At 40.2% G+C, this 19,346-nt stretch overlaps 1 protein-coding gene across 1 annotated transcript in view; it reads left to right on the top strand.

Annotated features, from left to right (window-relative positions):
• slc5a9 (solute carrier family 5 member 9) overlaps positions 1-19,346 on the top strand; it is a 53,328-nt gene that overhangs the window by 10,421 nt on the left and 23,561 nt on the right. The window contains exons 4-6 of the mRNA XM_059984266.1: positions 2,683-2,847; positions 4,004-4,109; positions 8,804-8,884. Of these exons, the coding sequence (XP_059840249.1) occupies positions 2,683-2,847; positions 4,004-4,109; positions 8,804-8,884 (352 nt within the window). The remainder of the gene's footprint in view (positions 1-2,682; positions 2,848-4,003; positions 4,110-8,803; positions 8,885-19,346) is intronic.

The raw sequence follows: 19,346 nt of genomic DNA, 5'->3' as shown, positions 1-19,346 counted from the left end.
TCAGCATCCCCAATATAAAGGATCTTATCTCCCATCCGCAGGTTACGGTACATGCAAGCTCAATGCCAGATGGCTGAAGTAGGCATTTTTACTCTGGGATCCATCAGGGAAAAAGAATGCAGGTGGACGAAAGAAATGATCAAAGAATGTTTTCAAATCCTTTCAGGAAGAAATTTAAGATCCACTCTGACTTCATATGCTCACATATCCATCTGATTGGAGTACACAAAAGCCTTAATGGAAGGAACTCACCATCTCCCAAACTATCTAGCATCCTTGCTGAGCATATGGCCAAGTCTATAGGTCTTATAATGGCCTCATTTGTGACCATGAGACCCAATGAACTGCAAGCCATCCTTGATCCTAGGGGATGGTGTCAGACAAATTTATGCAAGGATTGCATTCCCTGTCTGTGTTAATCACTTTCAGTCTCTGCTGTAATCATTTTACACACCATTATCCCAGCTCAGAATCCAATTACAGAAGCCACAGTCAGGATAATTGCTGAGCAAGGAGAGATATGCACTGTTCTTAGGCCTGGTGCCTGTCAGTAGAGTAATCCTTAGAGACAGCACAAAAGAAATTCACAGGACATTACCAGAGATGAGCAATGTGTAAGGGAGATGTTGAAATAGTTATATATGTCTCCTTCTTAAAAGAGAGCATTAAGAGGTGAACTCATAAAGATTTTTAAGACCATGTTTTATTGGAATGAAAGAGAAGAACTCTTTGGAGCGATTGGAAGAATAGCCAGAAGTCAGATTTTTGTGTACTCCCATTAGATGGATATGAATGAGCACATGAAGTCAGAATGGATTCCGGTTAATTGGGACACATTGGGACCAGTACATTTTGGCCCAGTGAATTAGCTGCCCCACTTAGCTGCAGTTTTATTGGAATAGTTAAAAAGGTATAAAAAAAGACAAATTACCATTTAACTGAGGAACAAATTATGTGTTTAAGTGAAATACAAAAGAAATTAGAATACCACCAATACTACTATAGTATATCTAAAACTGTGATTTGTTCCTAATAGTTGATTTAGTGGTTGTCTGGCTATCCAACAATGACAGGAAACTTGTGGAGGAGAGTTTTAAAGTGGAAAATCCATTGCACTGGGGTGGTTCCATCCTGTCGACCCCAGATGTCCGTATCCAATGGTACGTACGTCATCACTCTGGGGTCCACTTTGGTTGCAGTGTTGAACATGGCTTCTGCTGTGTCTTGTCAAGCCCTTTGCTCTCCGCAGAGCATTGCAGAACTGCCTTCCTGTCTGTTGGATCTTACTTAGATCTTATCCATCCAGTCTGTCAGAGCTGACCTTGCATGCTAGGGCAGGCATGTCCCTATCATACCGGGGTACAAGGCTCGCCGACTACGCTCAACTGGTTTATTCTGCCTGTAGAAGCGCTATACTGGGGTGTGCCCACTGTCACATGCCAACAGCTCTTTGCAGCCACAGGTGAGAGCTGAGTGTATGCTGCTGTGTTCCTTCGACCGCTGGAAATGAACAAAGTCATCACAGACATTTTGTGTAGATAATACATGCCTTCGTTCAATTTTTCATGATTGCCTACTCCAAATCTTCATTTTCATTGTAACATTGATGCCTTCAAATTCTTCATAATTCTTAACATTTTCATTTTCACTCCTGGCCGTTTCTGGCATCTCCAAACCTGAATGCTTGAAACTACAGTGAGCTTGTGTCTAACAGTCACACAAATGGCTGCCCCAAAAATTAGAAGCTGTTCAGCAACAGTCTCCTGCCCCAATTAAGGGGCATAGTGTCCCAAAAAGAAGAAGAAAATCCCAGCTATTTTCTCAATTAGTTTTTGCTCTCTAAGAGTTGTCCCAAATAGGCAGCTGCCCCAGGTAACTGATGGGCCAATTAATCAGAATCCACTGTAATTGAGAACTGTGTAAAAAAAAAGATGAGTGTTTTTCATCTCGAAAGAGCTCAATTAGACCTGAAATGGTGACAACAGGGTGGAACTCAAGCGAGCTGGAAAAGGAGATGGCATTGAGAAGTTCAAGTGGACCTGATAGGGTAAAGGCTGGATGGAAATCAGGTTGACCTGAAGTGGTAATGTCCTACTGGACTGCGGAGTGTGAACCAGAAGCAGGGATGGACAGAGCAGAAAGGCGATTAACCAAGGAATGTATAAAAGCCATAGGGTGAAGCAGGGAGAAAAGGGTGATTAGAATTGAATGCAGTGTGTGGACATGGCAGGGTGCAGCAGAAACAATGCAGATTGTTAGACTAGTGTAGATGGTAAAAAGGACAGCATGGAAAAGGCAGGTTAAAGGGCAGGTTTTCATGCTGTATAATTAGTTGAGCAACTGTATAATTAGTTTTTTGAGGTTGTCAGGAACACGAATGATTCACCAAAATAGTGTTGAAATTTGGATCAATGTAATTTTAAAAGGAGCTGAAAAAGTAATTAAAGATGAGAAGCTGGTAAATTTATAATCATAAAGTAGGAATAGGGAATTAAGCAACACTATTCTTAGAAGGCATTACAAACTAAGTGTGCTCCTATGGTGCAAGTTTCTAGTTTTATACAATGTCTTTTTAATAATCATTGCTAGGAATTAATAAACATTTATCAAATTAATGTTTTTTTTTCTAAATGTGAAGATAATCTGACTTGATCTCTCTAATTATATATAATCTTACTTTAGGCTACTTGGCTTCTTGTGGTGCTCGGCTGGATTTTTGTTCCAGTGTACATTGCTGCTGGTGTGGTTACTATGCCTGAGTATTTACAGAAAAGGTTTGGAGGACAAAGAATCCAAATCTACATGTCTGTATTATCTTTAATCCTGTATATATTTACTAAGATATCGGTAAGTAAGTGAGACAATATTATAACTGCCTGGAGAACCTTTATCTCTTGTAAGATAAATTTACTGAACATTGTTGAGGGTTGTAGGAGTGTCCATTACCATAAAAAATATTGCATTTTGGTTATTGAAAACTCAGCACCTGTCCGCCAGAGATGTCTGTAATTTCACCATGTCAGTCTGCCCTTTAATATGTTCCATTATGTGTTTGTTTTTTGTTTTGAAATGCTAAAGCAGGGTAAAATACTGTTGTATGTTAGCTGATTAAGAGCATGGTTCATATTCATGGGAAGAAATGCAAATCAAATCATATCTGTGGGCATTATAGTGAAGAGATGATCAGCAGAAAATACAGTTTGCTACAGACCACTGTTTACATGTTATACAGAAATCATTCCAATATTTTGTTTTCTGGAATTATATCCACAGCGACAACACAAGCAGGTTAGCTAGTTGCAAACTTCCATATTTGACAATTCCTTATGAAATGATAAATGGTGAATTAAATGAATTTAGGTTAAATAATGCAAGTTCTCCCTCATATATTCACCTTAGAAGAGAAGAGTGCAATTGCTAATACCCTACCAATTGGGCAAGTTATACTAGACAAAGCTTTGAATTCATGTGTTGTGGTCAACAATAATAAAATGTGAATAATTCTACAAATAATTCTCATAATGATTTTTGAAGGGATGGATAATCTTGGGAGTAAACTTGCCATGCATTGAAATAATCCTGGTTGTGTCCTCAAAATGGTATGGAGCTATTATCATTTTCCTGATTTTCACAAGTCAAGCTGTCACTAGATCCATATCTAAGCACTTGAAATTAAGAATAACTCATTTACCTATGAGGTTTATGTAATGGTATGCTAATTCATTATTTATTAAGTTTATATCAAAAGCATTTTGAGGATGTTGAACTTGTTTAGATAAAATAAGTAATCTCATGTAAGTTGCACATTGTACGCAATGATAAGTATTAATAATTTCAAAATGTGGTAAAGTATTATTTTTTATATTGAATACATTCAGTAACTTAAATCTGAAAGTCTTTTTTAATGGATTCCTCAATTTTCATGCTTTTTCTGTCTTCAGTAAGTATATTAGTAATGTAGATCATATTATTGTTTATGTATTAATTGAAATCTTTCTTTCAGACTGACATTTTCTCTGGAGCACTTTTTATCCAAGTCTCACTGGGTTGGAATCTCTACATTTCTACAGTAACTCTTCTGGCAGTAACTGCCATTTACACAATTGCTGGTAATTACACAACTTGATTTCTTCATTTAGCAACATAAATTATAATCAAAAAAGGAGCCATTAAAGCCAGAAAGGAATCTGTTAAATGTACAAAGGAAATATCCTCAGCCAGTAATTCTGAAATTAAACCACCTTTCCAGATAATAAATTGCTGCCTTAAGAATCATAAACAACTCTTTCTTTACATTGAAATGGCTACTTGTTGTAAGAGCCTTTTCAAGTGATCCTTTGTGGAATATTTCTGTGAAGAAGTTAATCATGCAGCATAATGTCATTTGTGATTGTATTCTTGAAAATCATTGGCAATAACAGAGCAAGAACAGCTGCAATGTGTCTCTGTTCTACCTCCATTGCCATGGCCTTTAAACTGTTGCTTTAAGCTTGCGGAGTTTGCTTTTCATCTTTTGACAGGAAGCTCATTTAAGTTCCTGCCATTTACTGGAAATTAAGTTAGTCATTATGCAGAATTAGTTCAAAAAGATTTCCTCCACAGAAAAAGCACATTTTCAATCCGAATTTTCAATTGGTTAGCATAACGCTTTGGAGTTCCAGCAGTCGAGGTTCAGTTCCTGCTGCTGCTTGTAAGGAGTATGTACATTCTCCCTGTGACCATGTGGAATTCCTTCACATGCTCCGGTCTCCTACCACATTCCAAGGATGAACGGGTTAGAGAAAATAAGTTGTGGATGTGTATGTTGGCGTCTGAACATCCTCAGATTCTGTTGCTTGTTGACACAAGCAATGCATTTCACTGTAGGTTTCGATGTTTCAATCTACATGTGACAAATCAAGCTAATCATTAATCTTCAGATACAGCTGGAAAGTATCAGTAGGTTCATCATATGTATTAATATTTGGTTAAATTCTGTTAAGCAATTTTGATGCCTTAAGTAAATCTGATGTTTAAATATATGAATGTGTATATAAGAACAAGGATAGACCACTCAGCCCCTTAAGCCTGTTCTATCATTCAAACAGATCATGTCTGATATATCTGTATCCTCACCCCCATGTTTCTGCTTGTTCCCAATAACCCTTCAGTCCTGAGCTCATCTGGAATCTATTCATTTCTGCCTTGAAATCATCAAGGATTCTACTTCCATCATCTTTCAGGAGGAGAAATCCAAAGATTCATAACAATCTGAAAGTAAAAATATTGCTTCATCTCTGTCTTCTATTGATACCCTTTATGTTTAAACCCTAACCATTAGCTCTAGATTCTCCCACAAAGACAGGCATCATTTCCACATCCACCCAATTAAAGTCACTCCAAGGTATTAGCTGTTACAACCCAATCACCTTGAACTCTTCTAAACTTCATTTGAACCTTGCACAAAGATGTTACAATATTCAAACAAACTTCTCATATCAGAGTCTGCAATGCGGATAACTTGGTAGTATTAACCTGGATTTAACTAATTCATAAAATATAACAAGAAAATAAAGCAAGAATATGTACCTTGTTAACTTTCAATTAAGAGTAGATGCTAAGCAGCTCTGGAGATAAGTAGCTGATGTAGTACTTTCATTGGAATTTCACTAATAATCTATTGATACTGCTAGCAAACAATAGACAGACGCAAAGTACTTAGTTTTCTATTGTCAGCGAAGAAAGAAAATACCCAATGGAATGACATCAAGAATAATAGGTATTTTAAAGACTTCTATTTAAGTACACATATAACTGGAGTTTTGATTGGATAGTTAAACCCAAAGGGAATCATGGAATAGTTAATCTTATATAACACTTTAACTGAACAGAAGAGTATTTATAAACACAAGAGGTACTGCAGATGCTGGAAATCTAGAGTAATACACACAATGTGCTGGAGTAGCTCAGCAGCTCCAGGCAGTACAGTATCTGTGGATAGGAATTAACCGTCGACTTGGGTTTCAGCCCAAAACGGCAACTGTTTATTCCCATCCATCAACGCTGCCTGACCTGCTGAGCTCTCCCAATGCATTGTATGTATTACTTAAATAAGATGTTTACATTTTGATCAGTTTAAGAAAGTCAAATGAAAAGAAAAATGTAGATATTATGTACTCTGGGGTGTAGTCCATATGGTCCAGGTGACTTAACTACCTTCAGATTCTTCAGCTTCCCAAGCACCTTCTCCTCAGTAATAATAACTACATTTCTGCCCCTTGCACTCTCAATTTTTTCTCCTACTGCTGGTGTCCTCCACAGTGAAGACTGATGCAAAACACCTATTAAGTTTGTCTGCCATTTATTTCTCCCCCATTACTACTTCTGTGGCACCATCTTCCAGTGGTCTGATATCCACTGTCATTTCTCCTTTACTCTTTATATATCAGGGAAAGCTTTTGGTATTCTCTTTTATATCATTGGCGAGCTTACCACATATTTCATCTTTTCTCTCCTTATGGTAAAAGATACCCAATCCTCCAAATTCCCACTAGTTTTTGCTGCATTATATGCCCTTCTATTTTGCTTTTACACTGGCCTTGACTTCCCTTGTTAGCCATGGTTGCCTTATCTTTCCTTTAGAATACTTCTTCTTTAGTATGTAAATATTTTATGATCTTATAGAGGGAAACTGGATTGGCCATGATGAAATGGTGGGGCAGACTCGATGACCTAATTCTGCTCCTATACCTTATGGTCTTATCCAGTACCTTCTGATTGCACCTAGAAACTCCACCCATTGTTGTTCTGCCATCATCCCAGCTAGTGTGTCTTTCCAATTAAATTTGGCCAGCTCCTCTCTCATGCCTCTGTAAGCCCCTTTACTCCACTGAAATACTGATACATCTGTCTTTAGCTTCTTCATCTCAAACTGTAGGGTGATATCATATTATGATTACTGTTTCCTTTATCTTAAGCTCCAGAATCAAATTAAAGTTCATTACACAATACCCAATGCAGATTTGCTTTTTTTCCTAGTGGGCTCAACCACAAGATGCTCCAAAAAGCCATCTCATAGCCATTCTACAAATTTCCTCTCTTAGGATCCAGCACCAACCTAATTTTCCCAATCTACCTGTATATTGAAATCCATATCATAACATTGTCCTTTTTACATGCCTTTCCTCTCTTCTGTTGTAATTTGTATCCCACAGCCTGTCTTCTGTTCAGAGGACTGTATAAAAAATTCCCATCCCACCAGGGTCTGTATACCCTCGCAGTTTCTTAACTCTATCCACATGGATTTTACATCCTCTGATCCTATGTCCACCTCTTTCTAAGGATTTGATTTAATTTACCCACCCCATGAATATAAAAGTTCAAGTGAAAGTCACAATTGGTATAATATTTAGATGTCAAAATTAGGTGAGATGAAAATAATATTTCATTTCTACCTCTTATGCGTAATGGAATGAAATCGATCTTTGGTAATAACTCAAAAAAAGCTACTACAAACCAACAGCACCATTTGTGTCTCACCAGTTTTTATTTTTTATTCCATTGACGCTCAGAAACATTCCTTGTGTTTATTTTTTCTGATTCAATCGTTTTCTTTTGTTTTTCTATTTGATATTCTTTACTCTTTAAATTTACAGAGCAGTTTCTACATTTTAAAATTGGTTTCAAATTTTCCATACACTACGGCTACTAGAAATCTGAAATAAACAACAGAAAATGCTGGAAAAGCTTGGCAGGTCGGGGAATATTTGTGGGGATAAAAGAGCTTATGTTTCAAATCAATTGCCTTTCCTCTTGTTAGCAGTATGCAATTAAGTTCCTGAAATCCTTAAAATTACTGTGAGTTAAATGATGCTCACTGATTTCTTGATGAATATTTTAAATCTAAATTGGTTTACATATGCCAATTCATAACCTAAATTAGGCGTTATAATAAGATTTTAAATGCGATTAAAATTTTATAGGTTGACAACTTTGCTCAGCATTGATGCATTTTTTATCAGTATGTTACGATGGGTTGGTGCACTAATACATGGAGCTCAAGAGATAGATACGAGTTTGATTTTTACTTTTATTTACATGGTATTTTCAAGAACATTATAATGAAGAAGAACTGGGGCGGGGGGGGGGGAGCATCAGTAGGTCATAAATGAATGAGTTGCTCTGAGGCATTTCTTCAGCAGACAATTCCAGAAATGTACAGACATACAGATGCATGAACAGCCATCTGGAGCTAAAGGAAGACTTGGCCTCCACAGCCATCTGTGACAATGAACTCCACAGATTCACTACCCTTGGGCTAAAGAAATTGTTCCTTATCTGTGTTCTAAAGGGATGTACTATTGTGAGGCTGTGCCGTTTCCTACTATAGGAAGCATCCTCTTCATGCCTACTGTATCTAGGTCTTTCAATATTCCATAGTTTTCAATGAGATACCCACTGATACTCCTAAATTCTGGTCACTGTAAACTGAATTAAGTGTACAGATAAGTTGTAGCAAAAAGGGGAAATGGAAATGCAGAGAAAATAGGATAAATGTAAGAGGGATGTAACAAGGTAATTATAGTTGGTGCTGCATCAGAAATCTGTGTTGGAGTCTTAGAGTAGCTAGTCATAAATGAAATGAAAAGAAGTTGAAAACTAATCTCTATTGCACACAGATCCACAACCTGAGCTCAAAAGATTTATCTTCATTTGAATTCTTCAGGGAGTAACATGACTACATTTATGTCAGATTTATTGCATACAATCTGGGATGATGTGTTTGAAAAGTCAGTAAATGGGTCCTTTGCCTTCCCACTGGCAGGTGGTTTGACCGCTGTGATATATACAGATGCCCTACAGACTGTGATCATGGTGGCAGGAGCACTTATCCTTATGTTCATTGGTGAGTTCTTTGTATGAAAAAACATAAACTTTTATGAAATATTATGGAAATGAAGGCATCCATATTGAGTAGCAGATTCAGCTTAGTGACGTTGAAGCCTGCACATCCACCATTTATCTTTCAGCCGGAATTGAAGGCTTTAGGCTGAACATTAATAAGCTTTTAATATAAACAGTCTGAGAGCTTCAAACTACATATTCAGATAGATAAATCATAAAAGGTATTTATATTGCATTGTATCAGTATATTGAAAATCCAATCTGGTATTTATGTGTATGTCATAAAATGTAATTTACCATCAAACTCTTTTTTTCTTATTTTTTATTACAATACTTCCAAATGCATGATGTTGTCTCAACTGCCCACAGCCATTTTTGTGCAATTTGCAATAAACCCCCATGTCTCCCTAATAGTAGTGTTTGTGGGCCATCCCTCTGTAGAATACCCGGGGAAGACTGATCTCACCAATTTCTTTTTTCTATCCCATTCACACTCCTAGCCTCTTAGATCAACAATCACTGCCCTCCACTCATCTGTCTTCAGAATCACTTAAAGGTCCTGAAATGATGATAGTTCTAATGACATTCTGCTTGAAACATGATTTACTGGCAGAGTTTCCTCACTCTAAGGCATTGCAGCACAATAACCACCTGCTCTCCAATGGTAAAAAGTGGTCACAAAGTTCTAATGTGACCTCAGCAGTGAACCTGTATGAATGTCTGCCTTTAATTTTTGTATTCTAGAGTTAAAGTGCAATTGTAATCTATATTTTTCTAAAAATTGCCAAGGATATAGTCACAAAACTATTGTTAGTTCCAAAGGTTCATGCTTATCTATAATGCTCTATTTTACTACATCCTGACCTAAATACTCCTTTCAGTGCTCTAAGCAGTATTCTCTCTTCCCTCTAACCAAGTTTCCCCTGTAAGTTACTGTCAGTAAATGCATGCTGACACCAAGATCTCTTTGTCACTCTGGACCTGTAGCCTAAAATTAATCCATTATTTTCTGGCAGATCCTACCCCACTATATTCCACCAGCCGCCTATATTAACTTTTTCATCAATATTCATCTCTTTCGTCACTTGAAGAAATAGACAGAAAAGGGGCAAGAAGAAGTTGTTAAAATACAGAGGGAGACAAAAGCAGCATTATAAAGATAATATCTATAGATATGAGGGGTGGAAATGTCCTCGGATATTCTGTGTACATTACTGGATTGTCATGTGTAAATGTTTAAATAGAGAGGGCATGTTAATATCAATGCAATTAATTATTAATTTACCAGTTTATATATATTGCTTAACCAGCCTAAAGGTATCTGTAGTTCATTCATTGTCATTGTAATTATCATTAATGTTTAAGGGTTCTTCTTTCATTAGGTTAGCAGTTCCCCTGAAATATGTTCCATGAGGATATACTTTGCCTACGTCACTTAAACATTTAAAGGGTCAGTAATGCTGTTCTGCTAACAGAGTGAAGTTTGAGATTACCAAACAAACCAGAGTGGATTAGGGTAGAGAACAGGGGAGATGCAAATTTTACTGGTTCCAACTGTGATATTGTTCCATGGTTAACGCAATTCCTTTCCATGGCTTGAGGCTCATTTGTTATCGAGGGAGGCTGATGGCAGCACCTCTTTTTCCAACAAACATTGAAATGCTGCACTTAACTGAAAGGGTGACCATAAAGAAAAACAGCACATAATTGTTTACTTTTTAACTTTAAGCTAAAATGGAGACCTAAAATATTCCATTTGCTAGATTATGAAATAATATCAAAGTAGTAGCTCTTTCTTCATGGGAAGGAACAGAGGCTACCTCAAGCTGATTTACTGCTGCCTTCCCTTTGGGTTAATTCAGTTCATTATCTGAGGAAGAGTTGAAATAAGCAGGAAAACTGAGGGTTTGCCAATACTACCAGCACTTCAGTAGTTAAATGCACCAGATGGAAAAGGGTTTCCTTTAGAGATGGAATGAGTACAGGAACTGAGTGAATTCATTGGTACATCTCCCCCTGAGTTTTTTCACCTACAGGCATAAGTATCCGTGGGTTTGATCAAGAGGTAAGAATCTGAGATCACAGCAAAGTCTACGCAAACAAACTGTCAGGGGTGTCAATGGTTAACAAATAATCTAACCAGCAACCTTGTCAACTATATGGCCTAATGCAACACTGGAGCAGGTTACTGATGAACTTTAAGCAATAAAAAGTACAAGATATAAGAGGTGGAAGCCGCTCAATGTTTAAGCCTTGACTGCCTTTTAATCCAGCACCTCAGCACCATCTTCCCGCTCTGAACCCACAAGCTTTGAATCATCCAATCAGAAAGCAATCAGATTTAAATGAAATCAATAACTTGGTTCCAACAGCCCTCTGAAGTGGAGAATGCCGAAGGTTCCCCACCGAGAGATGAAATGTCTTTTTTAAATTTGAACTAGCCCTTATTTTGAGACTGCGACTCTTACATCTTAACTCGTCAACCAGGCAAAATATGATCTCCTCAGCTACCTTATTAATTTATCAATCTATTAAGCCCACTAAATGTTTTCTTAAGTTTAATATGGAGAAGCCTCATTCATTTAAAACTATCTTACGAGATAAAATGGGAATATGTTATACATAAAAAGTATTCATCACCCCAGCCCCCGGAAGTTATCATGTTTTATTGTTTTACAACTTTGAATCACAGTGAATCTAATTTGGCTTTTTTGACACTGATCTACAGAAAAAGACTCTTTCATGTCAGTGCAAACAGATGTCTACAAAGTGATCCAAATTAAATACATATGTAAAATACAAAATAATTGATTCCATAAGAATTAACCCCCTTCCCCCTTTAATATGACACACCAGATCATCACTGGTGCAGCCAACTGGTTTTAGAAGTCACATAATTAGTTAAATGGAGATCTGTTTTTGGAGATCTGTGTGCAGTCAAGGTGTTTCAACTGAAATACACCTGTATCTGAAAGGTCCAATTGCCGGTGAGTCAGTATCCTGGCAAAAACCACACCATTAAGACAAAAGAACACTTCAAGCAACTCCGCTAAAAGATTATCGAAAAGCACAAGTCAGGAGATGGTACAAGAAAATTAAGAACATAAGGAATAGGAGCATGAGTAGGCCATCTGGCCCATCGAGCCTGCTCCACCATTCAATAAGATTATGGCTAATCTGACCATGGACTCATCTCCACCTATCTGCCTTTTCTCCATAACCTTTCATTCTCCTACTATGCAAAAATCTATCCAGCTTTGTCTGAAATATATTTACTGAGGCAGCCTCCACTGCTTCATTGGGCAGAGAATTCCACAGATTCACCACTCTCTGGGAAAAGAAGTTCCTCCTCATCTCCATCCTAAATCTAATCCCCAGAATCTTGAGACTACGTCCTTTAGTTGTTGTTTCTCATACCAGTGAAAACAATTTTCCTGACTCTGTCTTATATATCCCTTTTATAATTTTATATGTTTCTATAAGATCTCCTCTCATTCTTCTGAATTCCAGTGAGTACAGTCCCAGTGGACTCAGTATCTCCTCATAGTCTAACATCCTCATCCCTGGAATCAACCTGGTGAACTGCCTCCACACCACCTCCAAAGCCTCAAATAAGAAGACCAAAACTGCTAACAGTACTCCAGATGTGGCCTCACCAGTACCCTGTACAGTTGCAGCATGACCTCCCTTCTCCTAAATTCAATCCCTCTAGCAATGAAAGCTGACATTCCATTTGCCTTCTTGATAGTCTGCTGCACCTGCAAACCAATCTTCTGTGATTCATGCACAGACACTCCCGTCCTTCTGCACAGCAGCATGCTGCAATCTTTTATGATTTAAATAAGAATCTGTTTTTTCATTTTTCTTTCCAAAGTGGATGACCTCACATTTACCAACATTGTATTCCATCAGCCAGACCCTTGCCCATTCATTTAGATACACTACTCTCGGTCCCCTCTTCCAGATCATTAATGTATTTTATAGAACATAGAACATAGAAATCTACATCACAATACAGGCCTTTTCAGCCCACAATGTTGTGTTGACCATGTAACCTACTCTAGAAGCTGCCTAGAATTTCCCTACTGCATAACCCTCTATTTTTCTAAGCTTCATGTACCTATCTAAGAATCTCTTAAAAAACCCCATTGCATTCTCCTCTATTACCTTCATTGGCAGTGCATTCCACACACCCACCAATCTTTGTGTGAAAAACTTACCTCTGATATCCCCCTTGTATCTACTTCAAACTATGCCCCCTCATGTTAGCCATTTCAGTCCTGGGGAAAAGCCTCTGGCTATCCACACAATGAATGCCTCTCATCATCTTGCACACCCCTATCAGGTCACCTCTCATCCCCTGTTGCTCAAAGGAGAAAAGGCCGAGTTCACTAAATCGATTCTCATAAGGCATGCTCTCCAATCCAGGCAACATCCTTGTAAATCTCCTCTGCACTCTCTCTGTAACATCCACATTCTTCCTGTAATAAGGTGACCAGAACTGAACACAGTACTCCAAGTGGGGCCTAACTAGGATCTTATATAGCTGTAACATTACCTCATGAGTCTAGAACTCAATCCCTTGGTTGATGTAGGCCAACATGCCATACACCTTCTTAACAACACTGTCAACCTACGTAGCAGTGTTGAGTGCCCTATGGACATGGACCCTAAGATCTCTCTGATCCTCCACACTGCTGAGAAGCTTACCATTAGTATTATTTAAAGAGCAAACACGAGGAAATCTGCAGATGCTGGAAATTCAAACAACAACACACACAAAATGCTGGTGGAACACAGCAGGCTAGGCAGCATCTATAGGGAGAAGCGATGTCGACGTTTCGGGCCAAGACCCTTCGTCAGGACTAACCGAAAGGAAAGGCAGTAAGAGATTTGTAAGTAGAGGGGGGAGGGGGAAATGCGAAATGATAGGAGAAGACCGGAGGGGGTGGGATGAAGCTAAGAGTTGGAAAGGTGATTGGTGAAAGTGATACAGAGCTGGAAAAGGATCATGGGACGGGAGGCCTCGGGAGAAAGAAGGCGGGGGGGAAGCACCAGAGGGAGATGGAGAACAGGCAAACAACTAAATATGTCAGGGTTAGGGTAAGAAGGAGAGGAGGGGCATTAATAGAAGTCAGAGAAGTCAATGTTCATGCCATCAGGGTGGAGGCTACCCAGCCGGTATATAAGGTGTTGTTCCTCCAGCCTGAGTTTAGATTCATTTTGACAATAGAGGAGGCCATGGATAGACATATCAGAATGGGAATGGACGTGGAATTAAAATGTGTGGCCACTGGGAGATCCTGCTTTTTCTGGCAGACCGAGCGTAGGTGTTCAGCGAAATGGTCTCCCAGTCTGTGTCGGGTCTCGCCGATATATGAAAGGCCACACCGGGAGCACCAGACGCTCAAGGCTATACCAGTATCCATCCCCCTCTTTTCCTTCGCTACATCGATGACTGCATTGGCGCTGCCTCCTGCATGCATGCTGAGCTCGTCGACTTCATTAACTTTGCCTCCAACTTTCACCCTGCCCTCAAATTTACCTGGTCCGTTTCCGACACCTCCCTCCCCTTTCTTGATCTTTCTGTCTCCATCTCTGGAGACGGCCTATCTACTGATATCTACTATAAACCTACAGATTCTCACAGCTACCTGACCTATTCCTCTTCCCACCCTGTCTCTTTCAAAAAGGCTATCCCCTTCTCACAATTCCTCCATCTCCGCTGCATCTGCTCTCAGGATGAGGCTTTTCTTTCCAGGACGAAGGAGATGTCTTCCTTTTTTAAGCAAAGGGGCTTCCCTTCGTCCACCATCAACTCTGCTCTCAAACGCAGCTCTCCCATTTCCCGCACATCTGCCTTCACCCCATCCACCCACCACCCCACTCAGGATAGGGTTCCCCTTGTCCTTACCTACCACCCCACCAGCCTCCAGATCCAACATATAATTCTCCGTAACTTCCGCCACCTCCAATGGGATCCCACAACCAAACGCATTTTTCCCTCTCCCCCCCCCTTCTGCTTTTCGCAGGGATCGCTCCATACGTGACACCCTTGTCCACTCGTTCCCCCCATCCCTTCCCACCGATCTCCCTCCTGGCACTTATCCTTGTAAACCGAACAAGCGCTACACCTGCCTTTACACTTCCTCCCTCACCGCCATTCAGGGCCCCAGACAGTCCTTCCAGGTGAGGCGACACTTCACCTGTGAGTCGGCTGGTGTGGTATACTGCGTTCGGTGCTCCTGGTGTGGCCTTTTATATATTGGCGAGACCCGACGCAGACTGGGAGACCATTTCGTGGAACACCACCGCTCAGTCTGCCAGAAAAAGCAGGATCTCCCAGTGGCCACACATTTTAATTCCACGTCCCATTCCCATTCTGATATGTCTATCCATGGCCTCCTCTATTGTCAAAATGAATCTAAACTCAGGCTGGAGGAACAACACCTTATATACCGGCTGGGTAGCCTCCAACCTGATGGCGTGAACATTGACTTCTCTAACTTTCGTTAATATCCCTTCTCCCCTTCTTACCCCATCCCTGACATATTTAGTTGTTTGCCTGTTCTCCATCTCCCTCTGGTGCTTCCCTCCCCCTTTCTTTCTCCTGAGGCCTCCCATCCCATGATCCTTTCCCTTCTCCAGCTCTGTATCACTTTCACCAATCACCTTTCCAGCTCTTAGCTTCATCCCACCCCCTCCGGTCTTCTCATATCATTTCGCATTTCACCCTCCCCCCACTACTTTCAAATCTCTTACTATCTTTCCTTTCGGTTAGTCCTGACGAAGGGTCTTGGCCCGAAACGTCGACATCGCTTCTCCCTGTAGATGCTGTCTAGCCTGCTGTGTTCTATCAGCATTTTGTGTGTGCCATTAGTATTATATTCTGTCTTCAAATTTGACCTACCAAACTGAACCACTTCACACTTTTTTGGATTGAACTCCATCTACCACTTCTCAGCCCAGTTCTGCATCCTATTGATGTCTCGCTGTAACCTCTGACAACCCTCCAAACTATCCACAACACCCCCAACTTTTGTGTCATCAGCAATCTTTCTAACCCACCCTTCTATTTCTTCATCCAGGTCATGTATAAAAATCACAAAAAGGAAGAACCCCAGAACAGATCCCTGTGAAACATCACTGGTCACCATCCTCCATGAAGAATACAAACCCTTTGCCTTCTGTGGGCAAGCCAATTCTGGATCTACAAAGTAATGTCTCCTTGGATCCCATGCCTCATTACTTTCTGAATGAGCCTTGCATAGGGAACCTTATCAAATACCTTACTGAAATCCATATACACTACAATTACTGCTCTACCTTCATCAATGTGTTTTGTTACATCCTCAAAGAATTCAATCAGGTTCATAAGGCTTGACCTGCCCATGACAAAGCCATGTTGACTATCCCGAATCACATTATGTCTCTCCAAATGCTCCTAAATCCTGCCTCTCAAGATCTTCTCCAACAACTTGCCCACCACTGAAGACTCACTGGTCTATAATTTCCCCAAGTTATCTCTACTCTCTTTCTGGAACAGGGGAACAATGTTTGCAACCGTCCAAATCTCTGGTACTTCTCCTGTCCCTACTGATGTTGCAAAAATCATTGCCAGAGGCTCAGCAATCTCCTTCTTCACTTCCCACAGTATCCTGGGGTATTAACCAGTGATTTAACCATAGAACATTACAGCAGAGAAACAGGACTTTTGGCCCTTCTTGGCTGTGCCGAACCATTTTTCTGCCTAGTCCCACTGACCTGCACCTGGGCCATATCCCTCCAAAACCCTCTCATCCATATACCTGTCCAAGTTTTTCTTAAATGTCAAAAGTGAGCCAGTATTCACCACTTCATCTGGCAGCTCATTCCACACTCCCACCATTCTCTGCATGAAGAAGCCCCCCCCCCAATGTTCCCTTTAAACTTTTCCCCCTTCACCCTTAACCCATGACCTCTGTTTTTTCTCTCCCCTAGCCTCAGTGGAAAAAGCCTGCTTGCATTCACTCTATCTATACCATCATAATTTTATACACCTCTATCAAATCACCCCTTATTCTCCTACACTCCAGGGAATAAAGTCCTAACCTATTCAACCTTTCTCTGTAACTCAGTTTCCCAAGTCCCGGCAACATCCTTGTAAACCTTCTCTGCACTCTTTCAACCTTATTAATATCCTTCCTCTAATTAGGTGACCAAAACTGCACACAACGCTTCAAATTTGGTCTTATACAACTTCACCATTACATTCCAACTCTTATACTCAATAACTTGATTTATAAAGGCCAATGTACCAAAAGCTCTCTTTACAACCCTATCTACTTGTGACACCACTTTTAGGGAATTATGTATCTGTACTCCCAGATCCCTCTGTTCTACTGCACTCCTCAGTGTCCTACCATTTACCTTGTATGTTCTACCTTGGTTTGACCTTCCGAAGTGCAATACCTCACACTTGTCTGCATTAAACTTCATCTGCCATTTTTCTGCGCATTCCTCCAAATGGTCCAAATCCCTCTGCAAGCTTTGAAAACCTTCCTCACAGTCCACTATACCTCCAATCTTTGTATCATCAGCAAATTTTCTGATCCAATTTGCCACGTTATCATCCAGATCATTGATATAGAGAACAATGGACTCAGCACTGATCCCTGTGGCACACCACTAGTCACAGGCCTCCACTCAGAGTAGCAATCCTCCACTACCACTCTCCGGCTTCTTCCACTGAGCCAATGTCTAATCCAATTTACTACCTCTCCATGTATACCTAGCGACTGAATCTTCCTAACTAACCTCCCATGCGGGACCTTGTCAAAGGCCTTACTAAAGTCCATGTATACAATATCCACTGCCTTCCCTTCATCCACTTTCCTGGTAACTTCCTCAAAAAATAGATTGATTAAACATGAACTACCACACACAAAGCCAAGCTGACTGTTTCTAATAAGTCCCTGTCTATCCAAATACTTGTAGATCCTATCTCTTAGTATTCCTTCCAATAATTTACCTACCACCGATGTCAAACTTACCATCCTATAATTTCCTGGTTTACTTTTTGAGGCTTTTTTTTACAGTATCTAACTTAATGCTTTTCAAAAGCTGCAGCACATCGTCTTTTTTAATGTCTATACACTCCAGCCTTTCAGACCATTGTAAGTTATTCCCACTATTGCCAAGGTCCGCTCCACTTGTGAATACTGAAGCAAAATATTGATTAAGTACCTTTCCTCCAACTCCATGCACACGTTTCCGCTACCGCACCTGATTGGTCCTATTCTCACGCGGCTCATCCGCTTGCTCTTCACATACTCGTAGAATTCCTTAGGGCTTTCCTTAATCCTGCTCACCATGACCTTCTCATGGCCCCTTCAAACTCTCCTAATTTCCTTCTTGAGATCCTTCCTGGCACCCTTGTAATTTTCTAGATCTCTAGTTGTACCTAGTTTCTTGAACCTTTCGTAAGCTTTTCTTTTCTTCTTAACTAGATTTTCTACATCCTTTGTATGCCATGGTTTTTTTATCCTAACATCCTTTCCATGCCTCAATGGAATATACCTATGCAGAATGCCATGCAAATGCTCCCTGAACATTTGCCACATTTCTGCTGTGTATTTCCCTGAGAGTATCTACTCCCAATTTATGTTTCCAGATTCCTGCCTAACTCTACCTCCAAAATGCTCTCCTACTGACACCTGACAAGGTTCATTTCCCAATACCAGATCAAGAACAGCCTCTCCTCTAGTTGGCTTATCTACATATTGTATCAGGAAACCTTCTTGAACACATTGAATAAACTCCACCCCTGCTCTAAGGAGATACTAGTCGATATTGGTGAAGTTAAATCACCCGACACAACAACCATATTATTATTGCACCACTCCAGAGTCTGCCTCTCTATCTGCTCCTCATTGTCTCGGTTACAATTGGGGGTGTCTATAAAAACACCCAGTAGAGTTACTTCCCCCTTCCCTTTTCTGACTTCCACCTACGATGACTCAGTAGACAATCCCACTGTGACTTCCTCCTTTTCTGCAGCTGTGACATTAACTCTGATTAGCAGTGCCACTCCTCCACCTTTTTTGTCTCTCTACCTGTCCTTTTTGAAATTTCTAAAGCCTGGCACACTCAGCAGCCATCCCTGAAACATCCAAGTCTCTGTAATGGCCACAACATCATAGTTCCCCGTATTGATCCAGGCTCTAAGATCATCCGCCTTCCTCATGATACTACTTGCATTTAAATAGACACATCTCATACCATCTGGTTGAGTGCATCTTTGCTCTGTCATCTGCCTATCCTTCCTCATAAACTCCTTACTAGTTGTCATTACTTGTGTGCCAACCAACCTATCATCTGCCTCTTCACTTCAGTTCCCACCCCCTGCAAATCTAGTTTAACCCTTCCCCAATAACATTATCAAATCTCCCTCCCTGGATATTGCTTCCCTTCCAGTTCAGGTG

Source organism: Hypanus sabinus, chromosome 11 (genome assembly GCF_030144855.1).
Source record: "Hypanus sabinus isolate sHypSab1 chromosome 11, sHypSab1.hap1, whole genome shotgun sequence".
NCBI classification, from domain to species: Eukaryota; Metazoa; Chordata; class Chondrichthyes; order Myliobatiformes; family Dasyatidae; genus Hypanus; species Hypanus sabinus.
Note: the sequence above shows the minus strand (reverse complement) of the source record. Positions and strands in the feature narration are given on the sequence as shown.